Raw genomic sequence first — 25,823 nt, 5'->3', positions numbered from 1 at the left:
ATTCGGTGGATATATGTTAGAAATATCGATGTTGGTGTACCAAAAAAATAATATATATCGGCGATATATCAGATATATCGACGATATTTTGGTCCTTGATTTGAAGCGTCTCAAGACTGCATTAATTACTTACCTTATTAAAAACAATTCTCATCCTTGAAGTTTAAATAGTAGAACGTAAATTGTTTCTTCAAAGAGATTATGCTCTTTGTTAATGCATAATTATGGCACCATATTGCTGATAACTTCATAATGTATTCCTCAGAGAGCTGTGTCAGGATTTGTGTATTCATCATTATAATCAAAGGCTCCATATTGAATACTTAATTGTTGAACTCAAAAGGAGATACACACCTGCATAAAAAAGTATGTCACATCGGTTATTTATTAGACGCTCGCAAAGTTTCGTGTGTAAACATACATAATCGACAAGGAAATTATGGAACAGTGGAACTTCCTCACAGCACTGCGCATGTGATTGACAAATATGGTTGCGTGACTCGCGACGTAAGAAATAAAAGTGAACACGAAATTAGGTTTAAAACCCAATTCCGTAATACGATAAATAGCTATTAACCTCAAAACTGTTACATACTTCCATTCCATCAGTTTGAAAATATATACAGTATAGAATAAATAAATACAAATGGCTCCTGGCGCAACTGGGAACCGTCTGAATTCTGATAACTCTACGCTGCGTCTACTTTCCTCGCAAACGATTAATGCGTCGAATTTCTAGAGGCGAATTTCTAAATTATATATAGTAATAACTTAACATTTGAAAAAAAGTAACTTGGCTTGGCCGCAAAACTTTAATACACAACAAAAATTAAAATGGACAGCTTGTCCATAAATTATTTTTAAAGAATGAAAAAAACAAATTGACAGAAAGAATGGTTTAAATATTTTCAGAAAAAAAATATGTAACCATTAGCTAGCCATCTACTCAGGAGCCGCTCGGACGAGATATATTGCATGCTATCTGCGTTCTTTCAATACAACAATTGTGACTTCCTCTGGCACGTATTTGATGATATGGGTTGAAGGAAATTGTGAAACAAAGAGACCAAGTGTTCTCCATAATGAATGCATGAAGAATATTTAAACATTCTCCGCATGCCTGCTTATGGCTGTGTTGACAAAACCTAGAGGAAACGAAGCACAGCCTCCAATGACAGACTAGATGAGCGCCGTTACACCTTGTTGATGCATTTCTCTTAACCTCCATATAGGGTTGAGAGCACCTTCACCTTGCTCTTCCACATCCAATAACTGCATAGCCCATGCATAGATTACACACTGGATTGTATCCTGAAACAATAGAATAAGAATTCAGACCATCAGGACCTACAGTCAAACAGAAAAATACAAGAAAGACTGGCACCTGGGCTCACTAAAGGATTATGGCAATGTCATCCACCGCTTTGGGATAACTTTGATTGCGTGGAATCCTAGTGAACTTTCATATCAAAACAACCACATAAGGGCATCTCCAATGGGACGTGTAAACTGTATAAGGTGTAAAGTTTACACCCCCATGCATGCACAAAAAAGCCCTACCAATGGGAGTTGTAAACCGTAGATAATAGGTAATAACTAATAGAGGGAATAGGGAATCCCAAACCGGATACAAGTTGGTAAAAGGCTCGGGCATTACTTGGAGTGACATGCGAGTTCAAAATGTCTGGACTTCATTCAAGTTATGTCCTTCTTTAGTCCTAAAAGGGGCCATTTGTAATTTTGAGACTCAGACGTCACTCCAAGTGACGTCCCTCTTTAATTCACTCGACGCCAGAGTTCTAAAATCTAAATTTTTTACATTTATCCTTTGGGAACTATCAAGTGTAGATATTTATAGTCTATATTAGTGTGTAATGAGAGCTGTAAACTCCTAATGGCACCTATGTGGAGGTGCAATTTTACACCCTCCATTGGAGATGCCCTAAGAAAAAAACCAAAACAATGGTTAACTTTTACCCCCTTGCATGGAATATCCAGGTATTACAGTCTGGCTCATTGAACTTTGCATGAAGAGTTTGTTGTTTTGTACAGATGTGCTAAAGTTGAAAATATGTGATAAAGCTGAAAATATGTTACAATGAAAAAAAAAAATACCTCTCCACCTTCTTTTATCGATCCCTCTTTATCGCGCACACAGAAGATCTGTTGTGTCTGGAACTGTGAGAGTACATAAAAGTGGACTCGTTATAATTTGCTTTTTCTCCACACTAATGTTTTAATGTTTTCCAGAAATCAAAAAAGATAAATGCTTACAAGTACAATAATTACAGGAGTGTTTCCCATAAGCTTGGTCTCTTTGACTTCTACTTCTGAAATATGTAAAATCTGCACCAAGGAATAACTGAGAAAAAGATACATACCGGAAACTAATCATATATATACAGCGAGAAATAAGAAAGTAAAGGGATACATTTTGAAGCGGCGCAATAACAAATTTGGATGCAGGACGAGTTTGAGCTAATCTAAAATTTTCACAACAGCATTTGTGCATGTAACAAGGACAAAGCCACTGCACATGTGTGGCAACGTAGAAAAGAATAGTTTAATAGAATACCAAATGTTTTTTCTTGGTTAACAGTTTTTTTTGGTACATCTCCAACATCAAAATCATTTGAAAGAAGGTAAATATTATAAATAGGGATGGTTATATGAACTCCACTTAAAGTGACTCCAAAGTTACTCCACCACTAAATACAATGAATTAGAAGCTGATTTTTGGTGGAGACGTTCTCCACATAATAGAGATCGTCCTCACAAAAAAAATCAGTTCATTTGAAGATGTACAACCTTGTCAAAAATCGTTTAGAATGTTATAAAATTATCCAACGGCCCAGATTTTTTTAATTTCATAACAACTTTTGACAAGGTTAAACATATTCAATTGAGCTGATTTTTTGTGGGGGTGTTCTCCATCATGTGATATATATCTCCAGAAAAAATTAGCCCTCTATTCATCTTGTAAGTTCACTTTTAGGAGTGGAGTAACTTTGGAGTCACTATAAGGTGGAGTTCATATAACCATTCCCATTATAAATACAGCATATATCAAAGGTTTGACTAGCACTTATTTGAGTAGACACAAGTTATGAGCTGAGGATTGAATGGGCAACATAAAAACCAAAGATACCTAGAATAAAAATCTGGCTAAATCAAACAGAAGTTTGTAATACAACAAAAAGATCATCCATGAATAATAGAGCTTAAAAAGGGAAAATCATAGAGTTCAATTAATATAGATTTAAGAGTTAAACACAATCAAAAAGAGTGTATCGGAAAGATTATTAATCAGTTTCCATAAAAGTACAGAAGAGAGAGTTAATTGAGATTTTTTGTATATGAGCAACAAAGACCAAGAAAGCACCAATGATGAGTATGTTCAAGCAAGCTAAGACCATAACATGAATGAATGTGGTTGAAATGTTTGCCTGTACAGCCATCCCTAACAAAGACCAGTGGAAGAATGAAGTAAAAGTATCTCATGCAAGTTAAAACTTAAAAGGCCAACTTGGTAACAAAGACCAGAAAGATTCAGTGACTAAACACTGCTTAATGAGTGCGTTAACATTAGAATTTCCTTCATAAAAAAGATGCATATGCAAGTAATCAAAAAGCAATTATATCAAAGAAAAGCTTGATTTGGAAATAATGTTCTACTTAGCAACAGACCTGAAGGAAACTATCAGAAACACCATGTGCATTCCATGAAAGTTGAAGGGTGAACTAGAAAAAAAAAAAAAAAAGGTACTGGAAATGACAAAATCAGGACATACATACCATGATGTACAGATACGGGTACGAGTACCGATACGGCAACACCGGTACAGGGTATGATACGGCTTTTTTTAAATATTAGGATATGGGTACGAACTATGGGTACGGCTAATTAATATGAATATTTTAAAATATATATATGTATTCTGAAAATTATGTTAGTAGTTCTTTGAGTAAAATTGGTCAAGAATATGTGAAAAACTGTTATAAAACGTGTCAAAGTCAATACAGCTTGAAGCCTCAAGAACAATTTACATTTCAATGGAGTAGAATTATCGGATCAGATCTATTTCAAGGATTCCAATACCCTAGAAGGCTAGAAGTATCCAGCACCTGTATCAGTATCGTACCCGACCGATACAGGTGCAATGGTATTTTAGGAGTATCCGTGCATCATAGCATGCATATATTTCTAGCGGTGTGGATTTGACCTTGCAATAGTTTAACATACCAAGCCAATTCTAGATTAGATCCATGGGATGGTCCTTTATTAGAGTTTTTCAATCACTTTATGAAAGGGTTTTTTACCAAGAAGCGGATTACCAGTCACTATGAGAGGTTAGATGGTCGAGTACAATGTAAGTTAATACAATAAGAAATTTCAAAATACAATGATAAGATACAAGACTTAGAATGTTACCTTGTTATCAAAGAAAATGCCCTGATTCTCATAGGCCCTACGCTCAGCTAAATATCGCTCAATCACTTCAGGGCTGCAGTTTTTTTTCAATACTTCAACATCGCCCTACAAAAGAAAACAAACTTCTGAAGACTTTAATTGAGTAATTGCACTGTTACTGTCAACCAATAGTGACCATATATATGCCCAAGGGACCAAGAGATACAAAAATTCAGCACTAGTAATTAAGTTCAATTTTGCGATGTTTTCTTTTGATCAGTATAAGATTTCATTTGCAAATTAAAGAAAAGGGTATTTTTAGGTTTTGGTCCTACTATTAGTTGGTTTATTAGGCATTGGTCCAGAAAAACTTAAATATTAGTCTTTAGGCCTACTTTTGGTACTTGACCGTCAGTCCACTTAGTTGATTGTTGTCAATCTGTTTTTTTTTCTATATGAGCTGACGGTCAAGTACCAGACGTTGGACTAAATACTAATATTTAAGCTTTTCTGGACCAAAGCCAAACTACCATACTAATAGCAGGACCAAAACTTAAAAAACCCTAAAGAAAATAAAGCAAATGAAATATAATTGTATTGCTATAATCAATTCAATACTACCTTTATGAAAGCATTGAGGGTCGGCCTAACCATTTCTTCCACTTCAGCTACAAAGTCTGGTAGAGAAAAATATCTTTGCCATGCAACATTTAGAAAGAAAAATAAATAAATAAATAAAATAAATCAAGACATAATTAAGAAAGAAGACCAGGAGGGGAAAAAAAAAGAGAGGGAGATTCTCTTACGGGTCTATTCGACGTATTTCCTTAAAAGTTAGTCCAGATTGTGTTTCTCCGAAAACGGTTTCGTTTAGACTGTCAACGGCAGAGACCAACGTACTCAGCACACAAAACTTGGATTGATTTTGGTCAGACATGCAAAGGTAAATATTAAGGAGTTAAACTTAGATTACATACTCTTGAATTTTGTGAATAACACGGTTGTCACTTGTCTCCCATTGTTCACGTACGTCCTCTGCAAACTGCAAAGATTCAATGCAACCCATAAACACAGGAATGTACAAGTAATAAGTGAACCAAAAGGAACAATACTTTATCAAATAAACACACTGCCCAACATTGCCTTCTCAGTAACAAGGGGAGCATATTGTCTGAAAAAAAAATTCTAAAAAGGCATGCCACGAAAGGCATAATGGTTGTACAGGCAGCCAAAAGTTTAAGTAAATCTAAAGATCAACTGGAAAAGTCAAAATAAATAGAAAAGACCAAGTTGCCCATACCTCTTGACTTTTTGTTACAACAGGTTCACTAATTCCTCTTAAACGCTTGACCACAGGATGACCATTCAGCTAAAAACATAGAAAGATTAAATTCATAGAACTGTCTACCAGAAAATAAGGAAAACGCTCTGTCTTATCCAAGAGATGGCCTTTGGACCAAGGACCACTTACTTTTCTTTAAGTGCCTCCCACTTCTTGTTCAAAGCGTGATTGCTTTATGGGTACAACAACAATATCAGTGCTTGTACTTCTTTCTTCTGTTGATGAAGATGATGCTTCATAGCATAAAAGCGCCTTTTCTTACTTGGGTTACTGCTCAACTCATCCTTTTACCATGTCATAACCCTTCTTAGCATAGTCAATGACTTTAATATCTTTCAGTTTCTGAAATGAAAAAAGATATCTTGGGGAACCAAAAGAAAGACTCGACTTGAACCATTCAAATAGTGAATCTTTACTATCGCTGGAGAATGATGTCTCAGACTTTGCCTCTTCAGGCGTGGGGTCTCCAACTTTTGCATCAGTACCAGATTTAGCAGTGGAAGCGGTAGATCCTGAAGATCCTTGCTTTCCAAGTCCAAGTGTCTCTTTGACCTGAATCACAAGGCTCTCGGTCAGTTTATAGAACATGCGAGTAAACCTTTAGATCCCCCCTCCTCCCCAAGAAAAAAAAATATTAATAACAATAATAAAATAAATAAATAAATAAAAATAACAATACATACCTCTTCAGTGGCAGCTGAGATTTTCTCCTTCACATTGGCAGAAACCTATAAGAAGTTAATATAAATTAGCACAGTCATTCATGTGAGAACCGTTTTTGAGCAATTAGAAAGAAGAATTTTGCAGCACGAGAGAAATATGTAATTCAATGACCCTATGAACCTTCTTTGCTGTAGCTTCAGCCTCTGTCCATGCCCCGTCCACACGTTTGTACAGATCCTCCGTTCTCTGCTTTGTTCTGCACTCATCAAGTCAGAAACAAACTTAGATCTCCTTAGAAGTGTCTGTTATCCTTGACAGCTGACATAAAATGGTAAGTCCCATCCTGTTGTCAAGAAACTAATACAATAAATAATGCAACATATCATCACATTACCTCACTTCTATTTTTTCTTTGACACCTTTAAGCTCACCTGCCTTTTCCTTCAGATCCTTAATTGATTTCTGAAATTCTGGATTACTGCCATCAAAACAAATCAAAAGGAGTAGAACTTTAAATATTCAATACTATTGGGGACATACATACAAAATCAAGTAAATCTAGAGATGCATGAGATTAAACAAAATGAGGATCACACCAAAGGCTAAATTCTGAAAGATGATAATAGAAGGTAAAGACTGGAAATGGGATAGAAGAAGTAAAATCATCTGTATCAAGAAGTGGAGGTGGGAGATATTTAAGACCAAAAGGTATCCCAATAGAAGTACCATTTTGATCAGTATCCCAACAGAAGTATGGAAAGACATGGGCTATACATTGGCCTGTGGGGGGTAATGACCAAATCTTACTTCAACGACTAAAAAGATGCTAGAATTCTGGTGCATAGATATTGCATTAGAACCAATTAAGCAAGAGCATGACATTATGGAACTGGCCGATGAGCACAAGAAAAATGAAGAATGAAATAAAAATTTGGTACGAGATAAGGCATATGACGGAGGCGTGAACCTATTAGGCTAATCTCATGGGTCTTGAGAAAGATACAAGAGCTTAAAAGCATAGCACAATATGTTTTATCACAATATAACTAGCTGAACCAATAAGATTGATCATTGACTAAGCCTAGATAGACTGATACTAACAACGAAATTCAATTATGTAAAAGTATTGCATACCTCTCAACCTCTCCTTTAACCTTCTTGGAGAACTCATCTAATACACTAAATCTTCGACAATTTTGTACCCGACTTGCCAAAAGCAGCGGCAATCTCGGTCTCACAACCTAAAACAAAGAACCACCATTTGCACAGGTAAATATACTAGTACACCAACTGTTAAAATGAAAGATTGAATCTTTAATGCAATAAAAATTGGTCTATTAAAGTAGAAACAATAAGATATGTGAGAAATTAATAAAAGTTGGAGTTTGAAGAAAAAAAAAAAAAAAAAAAAAAACCTGTTGTTGGGGTTGAAGATGATGAAGAAGTTGCTTTGAGAGAATGAAATCTCTCACAAGCTTTCTGCTTCCCATGAACAGAGAGACAAGATTATTTTCAGCAGCTAATTTTTCTTTCTTTGGAGCAAAAAAATATTGCGTCCAAGGTTTTCGCAGGGTTAACAAAATATCGGCGGGGGTTTTAGAAAGTGATACCACGGTTTCTTATGTTCCAAGGCATTCAACTAAATATGCCGTGAAATATCGAAAGTGTCGCGATATTAGTCGTTGCACAATTGCACTGACCATGTGGGTGAAGAATTTCCCACTCGCTCTATTTCGAATGGGGGATATTTGGTTATTTGGCGATTAGTCCTATTTATTTAGGGGTATTTAGTTTTAGTCTTAAAATTATTGATTATTAAGTTTTAGTCCTACTTCTATGGATTGACTTTGAGTCGTCTTAGTTGACCGTGGTCAACCTATTTTATAATAATATAATTTTAGTTTTTTATGAAAATGGCCAAACTACCCTTCAGCGTGCTTCGCATGTGACTTTAGAGAGTCGTTGAAAATAGCCACGTGTCAAAAATCTGAAGCATTTTATTCAATGGCCAAAATTAAAGAGTCATTGGAAGTTGTATCTTTGCTGTACTATAAGAGAAAGCGTTCAACACTCACACTCTTCACTTAACAACCTGAACACTGAAGCAAAAACATGGGTGAAGCTCATGTTAGAACTTTCATTGTACCAAAGATATGAAATCAACTTAAATGGTAAATTCACCAAAGGTATTTCACGAACTTAAATTCAAACTCTTTAATGGCAGAAAAGTAGGACGAAAACCTAATTAACTCAAATATAGGAGGGGTTAAATCCAAAAAGACTAATTCTATGTTGTATCAAATTATAACTTTTTTTTTTTAACTTGGTTTATTGACAGATCTGTCAGCTATGTGAGCAAGAAGGCCACACTGCTCCAACTTGTCCCTACCTTAATAGGAGATGTAGGGAAGATAATTGCAAAGGGATCATGTATTTGTTCAAGAGTTGGGATAAAACAATAGGCAAAGTCATTGGAATGTGGCTACAATGCAACTGGGTTGGATGTTTTAGTAGGGAGATATAATACATTGACTGCAACCAACCTATGATGCCTACTGAAAACAAGACTACACTTGTCCTAGATTGTAATGCGTGTGACAATGAGTGTTGTTGTGTTATTGAATAGGGTATCCCAAGTGAGGTTGATGTAAGGCCTCATTTAAAAGAATTCAAATAAAGGTTCTTGGTTCTGAAATATAGATTTACCTACAACAATTCAAATTTTAAACTCAGCAATGTCACTCAGACAATATTCATAAGGGTACCAAAACAATGTCAACATCTGATAACAATCAAAAGAAATGGCCACATACATAACCTGACCTAAAATGAACAACATCATATAGATCATTTCTCAAGTATATGTAACACAAAACAACAAAATATTCACTGACAAGCCCCAAAAGGATTCAAATTTACGAACCAACTATTGTGTAAGTGGCTCTCTTGCTCTCTGATTTGCATTCACTAGAGGAGTTGATGGAGTTTCTACATTGTCATCACCAAACAGCAAGCCATACAAGCCATAGAAATCCCTACCCCTTCCCCTTCCATTCCCTCCTCTTCCTATTATGCCTCCTCTTGGCCTTCCTCTCCCTCCCCTGCCTAGAGCTTGTGGTTCTTGCACTGGAGCTACCTCTTGCACTGGGGCTCCTCTTCCTCTCCTCCCCACACGGGGGGTTGTTCTGCTTGTGGTTCTTTTGGAGCTTTGGGGCTCCTATTCCTCTCCCTGGGGCTCCCTCTTCCTCTTTTCCCTCCCCTCTCTCCTTCCCTACCTATCTTTGGTGCCTCTTGTTGTTATTGCACTTGGGGTGGTGGCTGTTCTTTGACTTACTTCTTGCTCTGTTTGGGCACATACTCACTTATTGAATTAGTATTTGCATAAGGTAAGGTTTATGCAGTTATGCACTAACCATACTCATGCATTTTGCTTTCAATATTCAACTAACATACATTTAATTTTCTTCCATTTCCTTTCTTTGCATTGGAGGTGCATCTTCTTGCATTGGAGGAGCTTGTTGTTGCATCGAGGTCCATCTTGCACTTGAAACAGCTTTTTGTGACATTATGAGTATCATTAGACATTGAAGGATACATCACATTAGAACCAACTATTATATACCTTTTCTTTTCTTCTTCTTGCCAAATTCCCCTTTTTTCCTTGCATCACAAGATCTGGAATTGTGACTTTCTTCTTGACATTTTGCACATTTCTTTTTGGACTTGGGCATTTCATCATCTGCCCTAATTCTCTGCTTCCTTGGTCTCCCTGGTTGTGTGGTGACTTCAGGAGCCAGTACCAATTCTTTGTCCAAGGTCTGTTAAGAAAAATACATTACAAATTACATACAAAAAAAATAAATAAATTGCTAAATATCAAAAGTATTAGGAAAGGGGCATCATATCACTCACTATTTCTGGCCAATCCTTTATATTATCAAGTGTATACAAATAACCTGAGTAAGTTGCTTTGAAGGCCTTAGCACTAAAATAAGGATTACAATACCTGCCATGCATATAATGAAAAAAATATAAAGTAAGTACCCAAGAGAATGCACATATAGACACAACTGATTTACCTAGACCATGGTTCCCTCCTTGATTTGAGTACTACAACTGCATGCACATAGGGCAGTCCTGACATTTGCCACTCAATGCAAGAGCATTCTTGCTTTTGGATTTCCACACTATACTTCTTCCCATTTATGTGGCTTATTGCTAAATACTAAGTCTTAGTTATACCTCTGATCTCATAATTGTTATACCTCTCCTCTCTCTTCTTAATTATGTACAAAACATTTGGAACAACACCATGTACAAAAGACTTCATTGACAACATTCTCCTATCATAAATGGACTTCAACAAAAGCAGGTTATACATATTTATCTCTTATTTTCAAAATTCATGAGTTGAAAGACTCACTGAAATTGTTAGTCAACTCATCACACTTTGATGTCCAATCAAAGTGTGCTCTAGCCCAACACTCTCTAGGCTCATTATCTAACCAATCCAATGCTGCAATATCAGTTATGTTTTTAGTTCCTAAAATCCTAGTCAATTCTGGTAGTTTGTATGTCATTGCAGCTTCCCAAGTAAGACTCTTCCATAGCTCACCAGGAAACTTAACTTTAAAATTTTTATACATATGTCTGAAACAAAATCTGCAACAAGAAATACATTTACAACATTAGATATGGCTTGATGAGATGTATAACAAAATACATGTATAAGTTAAAACAACAACCTGTGATTAGAATTTGGAAAGTATTACTCAGAAATTTGGTACCAATCCATACCGCTTTTTGTCACTAATGAATGTCAATTTTTCCTTGTGCTTGATGAGATGTGGCGTCAATTCAGACAAAAAAAGCATCCATGTATCCTTGTTCTCACCTTTGCACACATAAAAACCAATAGGGAAAAACTCATTCATGGCATCTAGTCTTATAACAGTCAAACAACACCCACCATACTTATCTTTGAGAAAACAGCCATCAAGCCCAATCACTGGTCTACACCCATTCACTCACCCATCTAGTGAACCCTTAAATGCAATGACTACACCAACAAATGTATGATTGCTATCTTTCACAAACCATTTAACAAGGCTACCAGGATTGGACTTCTCTATCTGTCTACACATCTCTGGGACAACTGCATACCCAACTTCATAATTTCCATCAATTTTTTCTACCTAGCATCAAAACTCTACTAGACCAGGTAGTCCAATAAGATATACTAACTCCAAACTCACAAAAAATCTCTTTTTGTATATCCATTGGTTTGTAATCAGGATAATCTCTCACTTTGTTAACAAGTGTTTTAGCTACCCATGGTGATGTAGCATGTGCATACTTGTTTTCATCATCAGCCTCACATGTATCTTTGGTCCAAAACTTCCTAAGAATGTTCCTAAGAATGAATGTGTGATTGTCTCTTTTGGTAACAGAGGCACTTACTTTCCACTGACAGTTGAAATCTTTACATTCTAAAATGAGCCTCTCTTTGTCATTCTTCATATGTCTATAGCTAAACTTCTTTCTAATTGCCAAATTTCTGAAAAAATCCCTACAAGTCTCAACTGTTGGCCAAGACATTTTAGGCTTCAAGTCACACACAAAAACATTCTCAACTATTGGTCTTCCAAGTTTAGCCATCTCTGCTGCCTCAAAAATGTTTGTACTGACCCTCACAACATTAGAGTAACTACCTTGTATCTCTTCTTCTAAATTTTGTACTTCTTCTTCCAACACCATTGGTTCCATGTCATCCAAGGCCTCATCATCAGTACCACATACTGAGTAGTCACTATCTGAAGGATTGTAGTTGTAATCCTCTACATCCTCATCTTCAAAGACTCTCACTCATCATTATTTGTGATTACCAAAACTGGTCCAAAACTGTAACCATATTCATACATCTTGTCACCTTCATCATCACTTCTATCCCTGTCATCTAATGCATCATCATCACCATCACCATCTGTAAATGTCTCACCTAAAGTAACCTCATCAAATATTTCTGGATCAAGTGAACCCAATACAGGTTCCCAGTCATCCACAACATCATCATTGATGTAAGCAACTTCAGGTTCCGCAACATCCACAACATGCTCAACTTCAACTATTTCCTCTACTTCATCATCAGAAGAAGACACAAGGTCCAACATCAAAGTCTCTCCATTAGGGCCTACAAGTGGGTTCAACTTCTGCAGCCTACCTGACTTTCTTAAAGGTTTTTCTTGCTTTTTGGTTGGGTGTTTCACAGTAGGAGGTTTCTCAGTAGGTTGGACATTATTTGAAGAACTTTGGTTGTATACATGGAATCTGGGGGATCTTCTAACTCTAACTGCCTCACCCATTTTTTATACTTTCGTTGGGGGTTGTTGGAAGTACAGAAGTGGTGGTAGTCTTACTTGGTGGTGGTATAGGAGTGGTGGGAGTAAATATGGGGAATTTTCTAACACTAGCACTTACTTGGACAATTTTTTTTTGGGGGGTAGTGGATAATGTAGTGGGCCCTTACTGGTGTGGACTTAACTGGTTGGGCCTTTACTGGTGACTTCATTGGTGGCCTGGTGGGAGACTGTTGTCAGAAGCAGTGGTGGGGATTACAGGAGCTCTAGTGGGTTTAGAAGTTGTTGGAGCTGGAAAGACATGCATACAGGTGATATTTTTTGTCTCTATCAGGTTTAAGCTCATACCACATATGTAACAGGTGTTCATCTTTTATTAACCTGCAAATATACTCTTGAATGATACTTGCCATTTGAAATTCAACTCCCACACCAACCAAGTTTTGCACATCTTTTTTCAAATCAAACATACAGAATTCATCCCCATCAAATTTCATAGTACTGCTTCTCCTACCACCTTTGTAATCACTACCCTTAATCTTCCCAGGGGTAGTTGTCCCCCAAGAACCCCCATAATGTACAACAAACTATTTCACACCTAGCACCGAACTAGCCATAGTACTGGACATAACAAAGCAACAAAAAATGCTGACATTATACACTTATCACAATAAAATAGTCCTACTTTTAAGAACATGCAATAACAAGAGTACCCTAAGAACAAAATACATGCATATATATATCCACTCAACCACCCACACAACAATCTTCCTACCAAAAATGTTTTTTAAACATAGGGTTCAATCAATACAAACAAATAATGGAATTAATGGAATAAAAACATGATTTTTATAAACAATCATAAAGATCCATGCTTTACACTTTAAAAATGCATTCTTTGTCGTGTAAACGTACAAAGTTTGAACTGACTTACAATGAGCAACTCCGAAAAAAATCCACGACCACCACAAGAGAGATCTCCACGAACAAAATTCATCGACCAACTAGCTAACACTCACAATTCCAGTTGAAATTTTTTCAAACATTTCCAATTGAAGTTTTTTCAAAGCAAACAATTCCAGTTGAAGTTTTTTTCAAAGATTCGTGAGTGAAGGTTAAGTATTTGGTAGCAATCTTCAAGTTATCATTTTTAATGGAAAAGATTAAGTGTTTGGTTTGATTAAGAGAAGACGAACTGTCGTAGTGTAAGTGAACAAAATGGGGGGGAGTGCGAAGATTTTTCCCTCCCTATCTCACCTATTTCCTCGAGATGCGAATACGAAATAATCGAAAGCCTTACCTAATTTCATCTCTCACTGTTCGATACGTGGTGTTCAAAAACAATTCAATATAATGTAGCGTGTGAAGCACGCTGAAGGGTAGTTTGGCCATTTTCATAAAAAACGGAAATTATATTATTATAAAATGGGTTGACCACGGTCAATTGAGACGACTCAAGGTCAATCGATAGAAGTAGGACTAAAGCATAATAATCGATGATTTTAGAACCAATCCCTAAATAACCCAATTGTGTTTCTATAATTTTTGGGAGAGTAATGTCCAAGTTATTTATTAGTTTGTTGAGTTGATGTTAAGTTTTACTCGCACCTCAACGTGGATGTTGGATTGTTACTTTTGCTACATAATATATTTCATGTTGACTTGAAATTTTATTTTACTAAATCTTCATGTTGCTGAAAGCCTGAAATGCATTCATAAGTCGTCATTTCAATTTGAAAAGTTGAGACACCTTCACTTTTGTTGAGTGTCTTCTACTTATTTGTGGTTTCATATGACAAGTCAATAACATTTGAAGTTTCGTTGTGGTTACTTTCATCTTAATAGAGTAAAATCTTAGTTCATATGTGATCATTTTTCTAATTGCTAGGACATGAATTTTGTCCAGATTTTTTACTGCAACATGAAGTTGCGTTGGTAACTGAGAGCGCAACATAGATGCTGTAGTCGGTATTTTAGTTCAAAAATTACAACATGCATTTGTATGTTGTGTTGGTATTCTAGCAGTGCAACATAAATATTGCAGTGGGTTTTTCTGGTTCAAAAGAATTTAGGCAGACTGAATATCGACAGTGCAACATGAATGTTGCATTGAGATTTCATGTGAAGTCTTTGTAAAATGAAGTTTCTTATCAACTTTCGTACTTAATCACAGTACAAAATATGTTTAACACGAGCGGCGTTATTACCATTTACTAACATCAATCTAGAATGATATGAAAACTAATTCTCCAAACATTTTCATTCCACAAAAAGATGTAATACATCCATTTACTAGCGTTACATACATCATAAAAGACAACTTATACATACGCCATTTAAAGTTCAAATAACAAATACCTAAGGGAATTGTTAAATCCACAACATTTTCTATAAAAAGGCGAAGGACAAAACCCATACGAAATGAAGCACAGCCTCCAATGACAGACTAGAAGAGCGACGTTCCACCTTGTTGATGCATTTCTCTTAACCCCCATATTGGGTAGCGAGCACCTTCACCTTGCTCTTCCACATCCAATAACTGCATGGCCCATACAATGATTACAGACTGGATCGTATCCTGAAACAATAGAATAAGAATTCAGACCATCAGCACCTACAGTCAAACAGAACAATACAAGAAAATCTACGCTGCCTGGGCTTACATAAGAGTTATCCACCATTTTAGGATGACTTTCCTTGCTGGAATCCTAGTGAAGTTTCATTTCAAAACCATAGTAAGTGTGGATATTTATAGTCTATATTAGTGTGTAATGAGAGCTGTATGTAAACTCCTAATGACATCTATGTGGAGGTGCAATTTTACACAATCTATTGGAGATGCCCTAAGAAAAAAACAAAACTATGGTTAACTTTTACCCCCTTTGCATGGATTATCCAGGTATTGCGGTCTGGTTCATTGCACTTTACATGGAGAGTACAGGTGTTCTAAAGCTGAAAATATGTTACAAGGAAGAAGAATACCTTTCCTCCTCCTTTTATGGATCCCTCTCTATCGCGCACACAGAAGACCTGTTTTGTCTCGAACTGTGAGAGTGCATAAAAATGGGCTCATTCTAATTAGCTTTTTCTCCACACTAATGTTTTAATGTTTTCCAATAACCAAAAAGGATAAATGCTTACATATACAATAATTGTCGGGGTGTTTCTCATAAGCTTGGTCTCTCTGACTTCTAATTCTGAAATATGTAAAATCTGCACCAAGAAAAAGATATGTAACAGAAACAAATCATATATATACTTCTCACAGAATTATATATGTAAGTCTATAGTGGGGAATTAAAAAGAAAAGGGATACTTTTGAGTAATAACAAATTTGGATGCAGGAAATGTTTGAGCTAATCTAAAAATTTCACTAACAGCATTTGTGCATGCAACAAGGACACTGCCACCGCACATGTGTGGGAACATAGAAAAGAAGAGTTTTGTAGAGTACGAAATGTTTTTTTTTTTTTTGCATCTCTAACATCAAAATCATTTAAAAGAATGTAAATATTATATATACTCCATATATCCACTGTTGAGCTTTGACTAGCATTTATTTGAGTAGACACAAGACATGAGCTGAGAATTTAATGAACAACATAAAACCCTAAGATACCTAGAAGAAAACAAGAGTATGGTTAGTCTGACCCGTATAACTAGAGTCCGGACTGGCTGAAGAGAAAGCTGACTCCTTGTATCAAACAGACGTTTGTGATACAACAAAATGGTCATCCATGAATCATGGAGCTCAATGAGGGAAAGTCATGAAGTTCAATTTATATAGGTTTAAGAGGTGAACATAATCAGTAAGAGCGTATCAGAAAGACTTATTAATTAGCTTCCCTAAAAGAACATAACAGAGAGTTAGTTGAGATTGGTTGTGCATGAGCAACAAAGACCAATTAAGCACCATGAAGAGTAAGTTCAAGCAAGCTAAGGCCATAACATGGAAGTATGTGGTTGAACGGCTTGCCTCTCTGGCCATCCGTAACAAAGACCAGAGGAGGAACAAAGAAAGGGTATCTCATGCAAATTAAAAGGCCTTAACTTGGTCATAGATACTGCAGAAATACCCAGAGACTAAACACTGCTTATTAAGTGTGTTAACGTCACGAATTCTATAATCAAGAACATGCATATGCAAGTAACCAAAAAGCAATTATATCAAAGAAAAGCTTGATTCGGAAATAAAGTTCTACTTAACTATTAGGGATACTAATCATAAACACCATGCGCATTCCACGAAAGTTGATGGTTAAAGTAGAAAACAAATAAAGGTACTGGAAATGACAAAATCAGGACATCCATATATCGCTAGCATTGTGGGTTTGGCCTTGCAATAGTTTCACATACCAAACCAGGGGAATGTTCCTATTCTAGATTAGATCCATGGGATGGTCCATTATAACAGTTTTTCTATCAATCTATGAGAGGGATGACCAAGAAGCTGATTACCAATTGCTGTGAGTGGTAAGACGGTTGAGTACAATGAAACAAGACTTTGTGCCTTACCTTGTGATCAAAGAAAATGCCCTGGTTCTCATTAGTCCTACGCTCAGCCAAATATCGCTCAGCTAAATATCACTTCAGGGCTGCAATCTTTTTTCAATGTTTTGACATCACCCTGCAAAAGAAAATAAAATTAAAGACTCTAATTGCACTATTAATGTCAACCAATAGTGTCCATATGCCAAGGGTCCAAGAGATACAAAATTCAGCGTTAGTATTTCCGTTGCTTTACTTTGATCAGCGATAAATTTTATTTGCAAATTAATAAAAATAAAGCAAATTAAACAGAATTGTATTTCTATAATCAATTCAATGTTAGGAATATACAACTTAATTGTACTTACTCTTTACCAATTACCAAACTATACAAACCTTTTGTCTTGTAAGTGTCTTGTACTTCTTAATTAAATCCGAGCCTAGTGTAGATACACTATGTCCTTAAGACGATTTTCCCCTCCACGGTGCTTGAAGGTTGATGGGAAACTATCTCCCAAGATAGAGCGGATTTCCTTCATAGAAAGCTAGCACTTCAATTCTATGGACTTCGGTGAACACAACATAATATTTGACTAAGAGCGAGGGAGAAGAGAAAGATCGAACTCGTGTGATGCGGTGTATTTTCTCTCCAAATTCATCCACTATTTATAGGTGAGTGGTGCCTTTTGAAATAACCGCGGTGACTCTTTGGAAAAAGTAAGCAACTCTTTGAAAAGTCACATGTTTGAAAAGGACACACCATTTCGGCATATACCATTTGTTTTGAACCGGTGCCTATTTGAAAGGTTGCACCTTTTCGGCATGATCTTGTTTTCAAACCGGTGCACATTTCGAAAAGGTCACACCTTTTCGGCATAATCTGCTTATTTCAAACAAATGCATCATTTTGAAAAGGTTTTTCACATTACGTCTTGTTTCAAGAAAAACCCATTTCATCTTAAATGGGGTAACTTGGGAGACAAACTACTCATTCATATTTAAATGGATTTGAGCAAATCATTTTTCTAACAATCCCCACATGAATGAAAATTTGGCTTCTTTATCATAAACATCGGATTTACGTTCTTTTACAAATGAAAAGATCTGCGTCGAGGTCAAGTAGCATGGGAGGCCTTGAACTTGCCTTAGTGAAAGGCGATCGGATTTAATTGGACGATCGGTAGACTTCAATTAATGTCCTTGAAGCTGTCGGCCGTTTGTATAAACCTAGACAATCATCTTCACCTTGATGCCATCTCGAATCTTGTTGGTTCTCCGCGTTTGTGTTCATTTTGGCCTTGAACACTTCTTGGTTTCAGATAGTGCTTTTGAGACATTTGTCTTTAAAATTCTCATAGAAGCGGCCCCACTTCACACTAACATAGGTGATTTCTATAAAAAGTATCCTGCAATACTCCACTTGGATAACATAACTTTCCAAGATATAGTAAATCATTAAAAGCTTGACTTATCCTGGTTCTCGCGGCAGATATGCACTGTCTTATATAGGAATGGGTTAGAGTATAATATTACTCCCCAGTGCTAACTGAGTCACAAACATAATTCAGTTGGCCCATTGAACCTAGATCTTGGGATCTCCAGTCAACTAGGTTGGTTTTCCATTATGATGACTCTTGGTTGATTATCTCAAAAGCTTTAAGCCCATTCCCCTTGATAATCTTTCTCCTTGCTCTCTTGTTAAACCTTTTGTAAGCGGATCCGCAATGTTATCTTTTGACCTTACATAGTCGATTGAGATAACTCCATTTGAGAACAATTGTCTAGCGGTATTATTATGTACGGCGTATATGTCGAGACTTCCGTTATACATGCTACTCATTCTTGCTCTACCGATAGCAGATTAGGTCACATCACGGTGTATACACATGGCGGGCGCGAGGTTTAGCCCGGTTTGGAATATCCTCTAAGAAATTTGAAGCCACTGCGCTTCTTCTCGGCCTTGTCAATGCTATGAATTCTGATTCCATAGTGGACCTCGCTATGCACGCGTTTGTTTTGAGGATTTCCAAGAAAGCATTTTGCACCTCAAGTGTAAAGACATATCCACTTGTGGACTTTGAGTCTTTAGTGTCGGATATCAATTAGCATCGCTAGATACCATACGGAGCGGTTTGGATATCTTGTATAGTGCAAACCAAAATTCTGAGTATACTTTAAGTATCCCAAAACTCTCAATATGGCGGTCGATGATCTCGCGCGGGGATTACTCGTATATCGACTTAGTTTGCTCCGAGTATGCTATGTCGGGGCCTTATCTGGTTTCATGACATACATTAAACTACCAAGTATACGAGAGTATTCTAGTTGAGATATGCTATCTCCAGTATTTTTGGCTAAATGAAGATTTACGTCAACTGGTGACCTTTTTTGTGTGATGTTATATTTCTTGAACTTGTCAAGAATCGTCTCAATGTAATGAGATTGTGATAGAACAAGTCCATCCTCCATCCTAGAGATCTTAATTCCTAGGATAACATCAGCGACACCTAAATCTTTCATGTCAAACTTACTAGACAACATTTGTTTGGTAGATTTTATGACATCCATATTACTACCCAAAATTAGCATATCGTCTACATAGAGACAAACAATGACACATCCCTTTTGAGTGCTTTTGACATAGACACACTTGTCACACTCGTTTATTTTGAAACCGTTTGACAACATTGCATTGTCAAATTTCTCATGCCATTGTTTAGGTGCTTGCTTTAATCCATATAAAGATTTAACAAGCTTGCAAACTTTCCTTTCTTGTCGGGAGCAATAAACCGCCCGGGTTGTTCCATGTATATTTCTTCATCTAACTTCACCATTCAAGAATGCCGTCTTTACATCCATTTGATGTATCTCAAATCCATGTATTAATGCTATTGCTATTAGCATTCTTATGGAAGTTATTCTTGGCGGAGTAAGTGTCAAAATAATCCAATCCTTCCTTTTGTCTAAAGCCTTTGACCACAAGTCTAGCTTTATACTTGTCGATTGATCCATCGGTCTTAAATTTCTTTGTGAATATCCACTTATATCCCAAAGTCTTGGAACACGGTGGTAAATCTACCAATTCCATGTATGATTTTGCATTATGGATTCAATCTCGCTATTTATTGCTTCTTTCCAATAAGTAGCCACGGAGATGACATTGCCTCCTTGAGCGTTTGAGGATTATTTTCAACAAGTATGTTAGAAAATCAGGTCCAAAAGGCGTTGGCGTCCTTGACCTTTTGCTCGTCTAGGTTCCTCCTCAATTTAAGCTTTGTGTAGGATGGTTACTAGTTGTAGCATCTAAAGTTCTCTTTGTTGAACTTGACTCTCATACACATGTTATCACGGAAACATCTTTTCAAAGAATGAAGCATTCCTTGACTCTATAATTGTATTAACATGTATATCTTGAATCTCGATTTATGAACGAAAGCGATATGCACTACTATTGTTTGCATATCAATGAATACAATCAATAGTCTTGGGTCCTATCTTCACCTTCTTAGGTTTAGGGACTTCCACTTTAGCAAGACACCCCACACTTTTAAAATTAGGTAGGAAGTCGATGACCTTTCCACAATTCATATGGTGTTTTAAAGCGTCTTCTTGTTAGGAATCTTGTTGAGAATGTAATTGGCGAGAAAGCAAAGCTTCCCCCCACAAATGCAGGGCAAACCGAACTTAACAACATAAGCGTTCATCATCTCTTTTAGAGTTCGGTTTTGCGTTACGCAATACCGTTTGATTGAGGTGAATAAGGGTAGTAGTTTGATGAATGATTCCATGTTGCAAGCGAGAAACCTTCAAAAGGTGATTCATATTCACCTCCTCTATCACTCCTTATAGCCTTAATCTTTTTGCTTAGTTGATTTTCAACTTCATTTTTATAATGCTTGAACACTTCAATTGCCTCATCTTTACTTCCGACAAGTAAACATAACTATATCTAGTCTTATCGTCAATAAAAGTAATGAAATACTTTTTACCACCTCTAGTTTGTACATACTTAAGATCACATATATCGTATGTATTAAGTCTAGAGGTTAACTTCTTTCAATGGAATGAAAGGATGATGATTTAAAAAAAAAAAAAAAAAAGAAAGGATGATCCGTCAATTGACTTGGATTCTACACAAGTTTCACATTTATGGTGTGGGTCTATTTTTATCTTTGGTATATATTCCAAATTAATTAATCTACGCAAGGTATCATAATTAACATGTCCTAATCTACCATGCCATACATGTGAAGACTCAATCAAGTAAACAAAGATTGACTTTATTGGCTCTTTGGTATGATAGTAAAACAAGATATCCTAAAGAGTCCATCCTGAAGATAGCCCTTTCCCACGAATACATCATTCTTAGTTAGTACAAATTTATCAGAAACAAAGACTAACTTAAAGCCATTCTTGCTTTCGGCCGGTGACCGAAACCAAATTCTTGCGAATGTCGGGCCACATAGAGCACCTCATTTAGAGTTAGTTCCTTCCCGAAGTCAACCTCATCACCACCTTTCCTTTGCCTTCAACTTTGGACGTAGAAGAGTTCCCCGTAAAGAGTTGTTCTTCCTTTTCCACGGCATGATAAGTGGTGAACATCGACTTGTTGGAGCATATGTGGCGAGTAGCACCGATTATCCACCCACCATTCCCTTTCATTTCCAATCATGAGACATTGAAACCCACGCCAGATAGGTTCATGTCATTAACATTATCGAAAAGCGTGTCCATTGTCACATTTGCTTGATCTTTTGCTTCTTGTACTTCTTTGGCTTGCGACATTCACTTGCCTTATGTCCGGCTTTTCCCACGATTAATAGCACTTGCCGCTTGAACTTAGTAGGCGTACTACTCTCTTAGCCTTGAGCTTTGTCTTGGGCTTCCTCTTTCCCTTAGCACTAGATCCTTCCCATTGATATTGGCCTTTGCCACCATGGGATCCTTGCCGCTTCTACCGGATAGGCGGTTATCTTCTTCTATCCTTAGGCGGACAATCGACTCTTCAAGATTCATATCTTTGCGTTTATGCTTAAGATAGTTCTTAAAATCCTTCAAGATGGTGGTAATTTCTCAATCATAGCGGCCACTTGGAAAGATTCTCTAAGGTCATTCTTCGTGAATGACATCATGGAAGATTACTTGAAGTTCTTGGACTTGGCTTATGGCGGTCTTACTATCCGTCATTTTGAAATCAAGAAATCGCCAACTATGAATTTCTTCATGCCGGCATCTTCACTCTTGTATTTCTTGTCCAATGAATCCCAAAGTTCCTTAGCCGGTCTTGAACACTATACACATTGTATAATGAGTCGATTAACCCGCTAAGAACATAATTTCTACACAAGAAATCGGCATGAAACCAAGCATCCTTGGCGAAAACCTTCCGCAGCCGGTTTCATCGGAGGCTTACATCGGGAGCCTTATCCCGCGAAACCTTGCCAAGTTAAAGGGTGGTCGGATAGAAGAGCATCTTTTGTTGCGGTAGCTTGAAATCGGTTCCATTGAACTTTTCGGGCTTCTCCCATGAGGAACGGAATGGGGAGCGATGGCAGCGAGGACTAAGCTGGTGGTGTTGCCATATTACGAAATACAACTACACTTTGTTATTCCTTTAAACCAAAAGAAAAGAAAACAAAAACAAATTCGTTCGGTAAAGAAGAAGAAGAAAAGAAATATGTCTTAAGTTGTTAGGAATATACAACTTAATTGTACTTACTCTTTACCGATTACCAAACTATACAAACCTTTTGTCTTGTAAGTGTCTTGTACTTCTTAATTAAATCCGGAGCCTAGTGTAGATACACTATGTCCTTAAGACAGATTTTCCCCCCTCACGGTGCTTGAAGGTTGATGGGAAACTATCTCCCAAGATAGAAGCAGATTTCCTTACATAGAAAGCTAGCTTGACTTCAATTATAGACTCGGTGAACAACATAATATTTGACTAAGAGCGAGGAGAAGAGAAAGATCGAGTTCGTGTGATGCGGTGTATTTTTCTCTCCAAATTCATCCACTATTTATAGGTGAGTGGTGCCTTTCGAAATAACACGGTGACTCTTGGGAAAAAGTAAAGCAACTCTTTGAAAAGTCACATGTTTTGAAAGGACACACCATTTTCGGCATAGATTTGTTTTGAACCCGGTGCCTATTTGAAAGGTTGCACCTTTTCGGCATGATCTTGTTTGTTTCAAACCGGTGCACATTTGAAAGGTCACACCTTTTCGGCATAATCTATTTATTTCAAACAAATGCATCATTTTGAAAGGTTTTTCTCACATTACGTCTTGTTTGAAAAACCCATTTTAAATCTTAAGTGGGGTAACTTGGGAGACAAACTACTCATTCATATTTAAATGGATTTGAGCAAATCATTTTTCTAACATTCAATACTACCTTAATGAAAGCATTGAGGGTCGGCTTAACCATTTTCTTCACTTCAGCTAAAAACTCTGGTAGAGAAAATGATCTTTTCCATGTAGCACGTAGAAAAATGAAAATGTTTAAATATATCAAGGCATAATTAAGAAAGAAAATCAGGAAAAATATAATTCTCTTACGGGCCTATGCGACGTATTTCCTTTAAAGATAGTGCAGCATGTGTTTCTCCAAAATGTCTGTCAAAAGCAGAGACCAAGTTCGTACTTAGCACACAAAAAATAAATTGATTCTGTTCAGACAATTACAAGGTATATATCAAAGAGTTCAACGTAACTCACATTACATACTCTTGAATTTTGTGAACAACAGGGCTGTCACTTGTCTCCCATTGTTCATGCACGTCTTCTGCAAACATATGGAATATATATTTGCCTGTCTGGGCTAATGACCTAATCTTAATTTTAACGACTCAAAAGATGCTAGAACTCAGGGGCAAAGATATTGCATTAGAGCCAATTAAGTAAGACCATGACATTATGGTTCTGACCCGGACAAAGACTCGGAGCACCAAGAATAATGAAGAATGAAAGGAAAACTTTGTTTTATGCCAGATATATCAAGTCGATCTATCTGGTATAATACTGATCGACCGTCCATATTAATATCTTGCTTCAAATACAACAAATAACGAAGAACAGTGGAGAATAAGGAACTTCACATGCTTTCATTCACAGAGAAGGAATATGATGGAGCCAACGATGTTAATCCCATGGGTCTTGAGTAAGAAATTACAGCGTCAAAGCATAGTATATGATGTTGTTCTAATTGTGATTCAGTGGCTGATTGCTCTGAGACTATTGAGAGAACAAATAGAGAGGAGTTTAATATGTTCTATCACAACTGGTTATACCATAGGCCGGCATATATTTGCTTTAGTTAATGATAAAGTGACATCCTAGAGAAAGTGCCTTAGCAATGTTATTTGCAAGTGGCATAGTATTAGTTGATTGTACTTAAAGGAATAAGTAATTGCATAATTAGACTTCATTGGAGTGCCTTAAAACCCAAAGAGTTAAAACCACAGAAAGAAACTCATTCCAGCACTGCAACTCAATATCATAAAAAATCACACCACATTATTTTGAGTCCCAATATAATTAGCCCTGAACCAATAATTTTGATCATTGGCAAAGCTTAGATAGACTAACAAAAAGCATTGCAACCCTGCTGTAGGGGACGAAGGTGATGAAGAAGTTGCTTTGAGAGAAGGAAATCTCTCACAAGCTTTCTGCTTCCCATGACGAGAGAAGATTATTTGCAACGGCTAGTTTTGTGGTCAAGTAAAAAAAAACTGGTTTTTGTGTCCAAGGTTTTGGAAGAGTTATAAAATATCAGCGGGGTTTTAGAAAGTGAAACGAATGTTCCAAGCTTGTTTAGCGCTGAACAAAATGCCCGCACGATATCGAAAGATTCATGAAAATATGATATCGGAATATAGGATAATCAAGTGAGCGAGAACGTTCTTGAGTTGGCTTTTATATTTTTGGAGAGGGTGTAAAATGACTCTTGTTTCTGCCCCCCCCCCCCTATAGTTTCTTTCTTCTTCTGCCTTCTTTTTTTTATCTTCCTCTTCTCATTCTCTTTGTTCTCCGCCTTTCTCTTCTTCTCATCTCCTACCCTTGCTACGCTCATTTCCGCACTCCTATGCAGTAATTCTAGTTGATAAAATGAGATATCGAACATTGCTTGAAACGTTCCGATATATTAGTATGTCAAAGAAAACAACATGAAGTTCGCTAACATCCTAACGCAGTAGTAGATATGTTTTGTTTTAGCTTTAGAATTCAAACAATTGATCTTGATCTGGTCTCTGGTTTGGTGTGAGGACATTATTTTGACTGCTGTTTTGGCTCACGGCTGGTTATGTGGTCTAACTGTCTAAGTAATGTTGAGCCAAGAGCGTCAGGAACAATTGTTGAAAAAATAACATTATTTAGATAGCACCTCATATTCATATCTTTTTGTACCATTGACGCTTAAATTTATTGCAGTAACTTTGCGCTACTAAGATAATGATCATCTCGGCAGAAGGGATTGTTTTCAAAATAGACAAATTGAAATGGAGTAAGTCTGTCACGCTTTGAGAATGCGCTCAATTAAGTATATAATATGTATAAAACTC

The 25,823-nt window shown here is 36.7% G+C and overlaps 1 protein-coding gene, 1 long non-coding RNA gene and 1 pseudogene across 3 annotated transcripts; all 3 read right to left on the bottom strand.

Moving 5' to 3' along the window:
* Positions 1 to 818: 818 nt before the first annotated feature.
* Positions 819 to 8,023, bottom strand: LOC147491269 (mitochondrial import inner membrane translocase subunit TIM44-2-like; annotated as a pseudogene). Its single transcript, XR_015198283.1, has 14 exons — positions 7,832 to 8,023; positions 7,551 to 7,657; positions 6,811 to 6,894; positions 6,597 to 6,672; positions 6,437 to 6,481; positions 5,879 to 6,305; positions 5,712 to 5,780; positions 5,389 to 5,453; positions 5,218 to 5,286; positions 5,033 to 5,105; positions 4,433 to 4,537; positions 2,275 to 2,346; positions 2,116 to 2,178; positions 819 to 1,311 (listed from the first exon to the last, which is right to left on the bottom strand). The product of XR_015198283.1 is annotated as a mitochondrial import inner membrane translocase subunit TIM44-2-like (transcript).
* A 1,109-nt stretch (positions 8,024 to 9,132) lies between these two features.
* Positions 9,133 to 12,182, bottom strand: LOC147491268 (uncharacterized). The gene is made up of 9 exons (XM_086567218.1): positions 11,672 to 12,182; positions 11,448 to 11,571; positions 11,214 to 11,360; positions 10,866 to 11,078; positions 10,659 to 10,759; positions 10,496 to 10,553; positions 10,329 to 10,422; positions 10,039 to 10,234; positions 9,133 to 9,239 (listed from the first exon to the last, which is right to left on the bottom strand). The coding sequence occupies exons 1-9, from the start codon at positions 12,180 to 12,182 to the stop codon at positions 9,133 to 9,135; spliced, it is 1,551 nt and encodes a 516-aa protein (XP_086423344.1).
* Positions 12,183 to 15,022: 2,840 nt separating this feature from the next.
* LOC147491267 (uncharacterized) lies at positions 15,023 to 23,865 on the bottom strand. Its single transcript, XR_015200168.1, has 6 exons — positions 23,821 to 23,865; positions 23,657 to 23,729; positions 17,288 to 17,399; positions 15,914 to 15,985; positions 15,755 to 15,817; positions 15,023 to 15,311 (listed from the first exon to the last, which is right to left on the bottom strand). It is a non-coding gene; the product is annotated as an uncharacterized LOC147491267 (long non-coding RNA).
* Between the last annotated feature and the right edge of the window lie 1,958 nt (positions 23,866 to 25,823).

This window comes from Coptis chinensis, chromosome 6 (genome assembly GCF_015680905.1).
Source record: "Coptis chinensis isolate HL-2020 chromosome 6, ASM1568090v1, whole genome shotgun sequence".
Lineage (NCBI taxonomy): Eukaryota > Viridiplantae > Streptophyta > Magnoliopsida > Ranunculales > Ranunculaceae > Coptis > Coptis chinensis.
This window is presented reverse-complemented; position numbering and strand designations above follow the sequence as displayed.